We start from the raw sequence: 6,332 nt of genomic DNA, 5'->3' as shown, positions 1-6,332 counted from the left end.
CTATGGCGATGAGATGGTTTGATGTCCTTAAGCCGAATTCCATAGATTCCTTTAAATAGCTGACACAGGCTTTTGGTTCCCGCTTCATTACCAGCAGTAGAGTCCCTCGGCCCCTAGATTCCCTCCTATCCTTGTCCATGCGGGAAGGGGAGACACTGAAGGCCTACTCAAACAGGTACTGGGAAATGTATAATGAGATAGAAGGAAATTACGATGACGTCGCCATTAGTACGTTCAAGAGGGGCCTGCCGATAGAGCATGGCTTAAGAAAGTCCCTCACTGGGAAGCCAGTCACCAGCGTGCGCCAACTCATGGACAGAATTGACAAGTACAAAAGGGTCGAGGAGGACCAGGAGATGGAGAAGGGTAAAGCGAAGGTTGTCCCTCAAGAGAGGAGGGACTTCAGGTCGGACCGCTTTAACAGCAGTAACAGGCCGAGAAGAGACTACGCGGAACAGTCTGGATCCACTGGGGCTTAGGCAGTCCATGCTGTGTTCTGAGAACCATTACACAAGATCCTAAAGAAGGTGAAGTGCGAACCCTTCTTTCAATGGCCGAACAGGATGGCAGGTGACCCCTCGAAACGTAATCAGAATCTGTATTGCGCGTACCACCAAGAGCCAGGCCACACCACCGATGATTGCAGGAATCTGAAAAACCATTTGGACCGGCTTGTCCGAGAAGGGAAGTTGAGGCATCTGTTGCATCGCCCTGAAGGATGGCGGGAACAGTCAAATATCGAAACCAGACAAAGTACATTGAGGCCACCCATTGACACAATAAATGTCATTCTTGCCGCACCTGGAAGGACCGGTTCCAGCCCTTTCAGAGTAATGTCAGTGGGCAGGTTCTCAACTGAGCCGGACGACAGGGAATCCAAGAGAGCCAGAGTGATTGCCACGCCCTTAATCGGGTTCTCGGAGGAGGACAAACAAGGAACCCTTCAACCCCACGATGATGCCCTAGTCGTCACGCTCAGAATTGGAGGTTATGACGTGAAAAGGGTGTTGGTTGATCAAGGCAGCGCCGTGGAAGTAATGTACCCTGACTTGTATAAAGAATTGAACTTGAAGCCAGAAGACCTGTCGCCATACGACTCCCCTTTGGTCAGCTTTGAAGGAAAAACTGTCACCCCGAAAGGCATGATTAGGCTGCCTGTGCAAACAGACTTGGACGTGGTGGAGGTGAACTTCATTGTGGTAGACGCGTACTCCCCTTACACAGCTATCGTGGCCCGACCATGGCTTCATGCACTAGGTGCTATGCCATCAACCTTGCACCAAAAAGTGAAGTATCCGTCAGGAGGTCAAGTCAAAGAAATAATAGGGAACCAAGCGATGGCCAGGCGATGCATGGTGTCCGCAATCTCGTGACGACCAAATAGTGAACCTTCCACCTCAGCCGAGAACGACTTATAGCAATTAATGACCCCGGTCCCAGCTTCGGGTGGTGGAGGACTAGCCATGGAGGTGAGCTGTGAGGATCTGGAGAAAGTACTCGTCGGATCAGACCCCGAGAGGTTTTTTTAGGTCGGCACAGAATTACCGCCCCAAGAGAAGTCAACACTAATTGAATTTCTCCAACAGAACGTGGACGTATTCGCCTGGGACCCTTACGAGGCCCCTGGGGTTGACTCAGATTTCATCTGCCATCACCTCAATGTTAACCCGGCTATAACGCCTAAGAAGCAGCCTCCTCGGCAACCGTCGAAAGAACATGCAGACGCTGTGAGAGAGGAGGTCGCAAAATTGAAGAAAGCAGGGGCTATCAAGGAGGCATTCTACCCCGAATGGTTAGCCAACACAGTTGTGGTAAAGAAGAAGAACGGGAAATGGCGGGTCTGCGTAGACTTCACGGACCTAAACAAGGCCTGCCCGAAGGATCCCTTCCCCATGCCACGGATAGACCAATTGGTAGATTCGACCGTCGGACACCCCCGAATGAGTTTTTTGGATGCCTTCCAAGGCTACCATCAAATACCCCTGGCCGCTGAGGACCAAGAAAAAATAGCTTTTGTCACCCTCGTTGGAAATTATCATTATAAGGTGATGCCTTTTGGCTTAAAGAATGCCGGGTCAACCTACCAAAGGATGATGATCAGGATGTTTGAACAGCAAATGGGAAAGAGCATTGAAGTGTATATAGATGACATGGTGGTAAAAAGCAAATTGGTGGCCGACCACGTCAGAGACCTCGGTGACATCTTTCGAATTCTGAGAAAGTACAAGTTGCGACTAAACGTATCCAAATGTTCATTTGGGGTTGGATCAGGGAAATTCTTAGGTTACATGGTGACGCATAGAGGTATAGAAGTTAACCTTGACCAAATAAGAGCTATTCAAAGACTACAACCTCCTCGGAATCCCAAAGAGGTCCAGAAGCTCATCGGCATGATAGCTGCTTTAAACCGTTTCATCTCCCACTCAGCGGACAGATGCAGGCCTTTCTTCCTCCTATTACACAAGTGGAAGGGCTTCGAGTGGACTGAGGAGTGTGCTTTAGCTTTCCAACAGCTCAAAGAATACCTTGCTTGACCACCAATTATGTCCAGTCCTGATGCCGACGAGGTGTTGTTCGCCTACATCGCAGTAGCCTCTCATGCAGTGAGTTTAGTACTGATCCGAGAAGACAATGGCATATAACGGCCCGTCTACTATGTAAGCAAATCGCTACACGAGGCAGAGATCCGCTACCTCCCCCTCGAAAAGGCCGTTTTGGCAATCGTACAAGCCACGCGAAAGCTCCCCCACTATTTCCAGGCACACACTGTGGTTGTACTAACTTAGCTTCTGCTAAAGTCCATTCTCCAGAGTGCCGACTACACGGGCAGAATTGCAAAATGGGGAACGATCCTGGGCGCCTTTGACATTAGGTACATGCCTCGCACTGCTGTGAAGGGTCAGGTCCTCGCAGATTTAGTAGCCGAATTTGCGGAGCCCATACTAGAAGGAGGGGGAGGGTCACTGAACCCAGACGGGAAACTGATAAGTGCAATCACTCAGCAAGAGCCCAGCTAGTGGAAAGCGCACGTCAACGGCGCAGCCAACCAAAGGGGCTTAGGTGTGGGGCTCGTTCTGGTCTACCCCGAAGGTATCGCCATCGAAAAATCGTTAAGGCTTGGTTTCTCGGCCACGAATAACAAGGCAGAGTATGAAGCACTATTGGAAGGAATGTTAATGATCCAGAAACTAGGTGGAAGATTCGCGAACATATTTTCGGACTCAAGACTCGTCGTCGAACAAGAAAATGGGGAGTTGGAGACGAAGGATGAAAGAATGCAGGAGTACCTAGCCCAGGTTAAACGCCTACAGACCCAATTTTGTCACTTCCATCTGGCGCATGTGTCAAGAAGCGGGAACACTCATGCTGATTCTCTTGCAACGCTAGCCACCTCCTCGGCTCAGCCGCTTCCCCGGGTTATTCTAGTAGAAGATCTCTACCGCCTAACGACGACAAAGGCCAACGAAATACGAGTCCACAACGTCAGGGTTGGGCCTAGTTGGATGGATCCTCTAGTGCTGTTCTTAAGGCACGACACCTTACCGGACGATAAGAATGAAGCCAACAAGATTAGAAGAAAGGCCTCTCGATTTTGGTTGTCCGATGACTCGAAACTGTACCAGCGCTCATTCTCAGGGCCATACTTGCTGTGTGTGCACCCAGAGGCCACTGAACTTATCCTGGAGGAATTGCACGAAGGAATTTGTGGAAGTCATACGGGGGGTAGGTCCCTATCCCATAGGGCCATAACGCAGGGTTACTGGTGGCTGAGCATGCAAAAAGAGGCGCAGGAATATGTGAAGAAGTGCGACCAGTGTCAAAGGTTCGCTCTGAATATACACCAGCCTGGAGGAAACCTTAACCCACTGTCCAGCCCTTGGCCATTCGCACAGTGGGGCCTAGGCATCCTGGGACCATTCCCCAAAGCAGCAGGGAACAAGAGATTTATCCTCGTCGGCACAGATTATTTCACGAAATGGGTTGAAGCTGAGGCGTTGGCAAATATTAGGGACGTTGATGCCAAGAAATTTATTTGGAAAAATATCGTCACTAGATTCGGGATACCTCACACACTGATCTCGGACAACGGCCTCCAGTTTGATAGTAAAGTTTTCAGAAGGTACTGCAATGAGCTGGGAATTACCAACAGATACTCCACATCAGCTTACCCGCAGGGTAATGGGCAGGCAGAGGCCGTCAACAAAACTATTGTGAATGGGCTGAAAAAGAGGTTGGATGACGCGAAAGGGAGGTGGGTTGAAGAGTTAGGCTATGTCTTGTGGACATACCGCACCACACCCTGCAGGTCCACTGGGGAAACCCCCTTTTCGATGACCTATGGGGCCGAGGCTGTCATTCCACTAGAGGTAAACTTCCCAACACAAAGGACCACTGCATTCTGCCCCAATGTCAACAACGGACTTCTGGGAAAAAGCTTGGACCTCATCGAGGAAAGGAGGGAAAGCGCAATGGTCCAGCTTGCCCACTATCAGTAAAAGCTCAAGCAATGTTATGATGCCAAGGTGAAACTAAGGCCCTTGGCGCCTGGGGATCTGGTACTGAGGAAAGTCCTGGGCACTGCGAGAAACCCTGCGTGGGGAAAACTCGGACCAAATTGGGAAGGCCCATATCGTATCACTTCCGTAGCCGGCATAGGAGCCTACTTTTTGGAGGATTTAGATGAACATGTAGTGCCACGCCCTTGGAATGTAAATAACCTGAAAATGTACTGTTATTAATGAAAGACATAATTCTTTGCGCCATCTTATTGTACAGCTACTTGAAATAAGTGTTAAATAGAACCCAAGTCCTGCCTGGCTCCTCGGACCACAGACTTGGGGGAAATTAACCTCGAAGCCAATTTCATTAAGTGTTAAATAGAACCCAAGTCCTGCCTGGCTCCTCGGACCACAGACTTGGGGGAAATTAATCTCGAAGCTAATTTCATTAGGTGTTAAATAGAACCCAAGTCCTGCCTGGCTCCTCGGACCATAGACTTGGGGGAAATTAACCTCGAAGTGGTTTTATCTAATCATTGATTATCATTTTTTACATATTCATTCATTCATGCTCAATTTTCAACAGTTAGTGGCAAAATAGACATTCATTCATGATGAAAGCAGAAAAGAGAGTAGAGCAACAGGATTTAAAGGAAAATGACATCTTTCATTGTAATCCAAAAGCGTTGTTTTACAAACATTAACAGAACAAAATATAAAGGGTAAAACAAAACATAAAAGGGGCAACTACAGATAAAATCCTACACTATTTTCCTAAGTCTAAACCCTGAGTAGGCTCGGGTTGATCAACTGCTGCCTAAGGTTCCGGAATAGCCTCCTTAGCTTGTGTGACAACTTCCCTGATTGAGAGACTGTCCTCGAGCGATTTATCCTTCTCAGCCGGCTGCGCTTCCTCAGTTTCTGGCATAGGGGAGTCCGAGGCCAAGGCCTTTGTTGAGAGAGGCTCCTCAGGGGCAACCGCGTCTAGAATCTCGCGAATATCTTCCGGAAAAAAGATATTCTCAACTTTCCGGAGATCGGAGTCCGCTGGAACCGCTGCTCGATCCAAAGCTACACCCCAAGACATGGTGATGTAGTCCCCGCATACGGCGGCCACCTCCTCGATCAGCTTAACCTTTGTATCCTTGACTCCGCGATCATATGAGGTTGCCACTGCTTTCTTGGCCGCATCCCTGGCCAAGCGGGCCTGCTCCTTGACCTTTGCAAGCTCGGCCTTGAGATCTGAAGCCGCTTGCTTCTCTGTCGCGAGTTTTTCCTCGAACTGGCGGAGCTGTTGGCGCAGATCCTCAGCCTGCTTAGTGGCGTTTTTAAGGCCGGCCTCCGCGCTCACGCGACCCTTTTTTGCCTCTTTTACTTCGTTGCTTAGGCGATCAGTCTCTTACCTAAGGTCGCCGGTAGTCTTCTCGACAGCAAAGCGGGACTGAGCCTCACTGTTAAGGTCCTTGCGAGCCTTCTTGGCCCATTCCTCAGCAACAAAGATTTGCTGAGTGACCTGCGCCTAAAAAGTAAAGGCCTAATTAAAAGAGAATGGTGAACAAATAGATACGTAATAAGAACACTAGATAGGAGAAATCTTCACTTACCATAGCCATGTCCCTCTTCAGCGACATGAAAAGGTCCGGTTGCCGAGTAGCCCGAAGACCCTCCATATCGCGAGGCAAAAGGAGGGGCTGCTATAGGGCTTCAGTCAGGAATGACGCCTGCCCTCGTTGGGACTCCTACAGAGTCGCATCCCAGGAAATTGGGGCGCCGTCCAACTCGAGTCGTGGCAACCATATCCGCTGTTCCCTCCGAATAGCCGCCTCGTCTCGG

General features: G+C 49.6%; 1 protein-coding gene across 1 annotated transcript; it reads left to right on the top strand.

Moving 5' to 3' along the window:
• Window positions 1-563: 563 nt before the first annotated feature.
• On the top strand, window positions 564-3,017 carry LOC126691157 (uncharacterized). The gene is made up of 2 exons (XM_050386224.1): window positions 564-1,310; window positions 2,811-3,017. The coding sequence occupies exons 1-2, from the start codon at window positions 564-566 to the stop codon at window positions 3,015-3,017; spliced, it is 954 nt and encodes a 317-aa protein (XP_050242181.1).
• Window positions 3,018-6,332: the final 3,315 nt, after the last annotated feature.

This window comes from Quercus robur, chromosome 7, assembly GCF_932294415.1.
Source record: "Quercus robur chromosome 7, dhQueRobu3.1, whole genome shotgun sequence".
NCBI lineage: Eukaryota > Viridiplantae > Streptophyta > Magnoliopsida > Fagales > Fagaceae > Quercus > Quercus robur.
Note: the sequence above shows the minus strand (reverse complement) of the source record. Positions and strands in the feature narration are given on the sequence as shown.

Bases quoted from the DNA above. Each gene is read 5' to 3' on its own strand.
- LOC126691157 (XM_050386224.1), top strand. From the start codon at position 564: ATGGCAGGTGACCCCTCGAAACGTAATCAGAATCTGTATTGCGCGTAC. The intron at 1,311-2,810 runs GTCAAAGAAATA...TCCATTCTCCAG, and splicing joins AGTATCCGTCAGGAGGTCAA to AGTGCCGACTACACGGGCAG.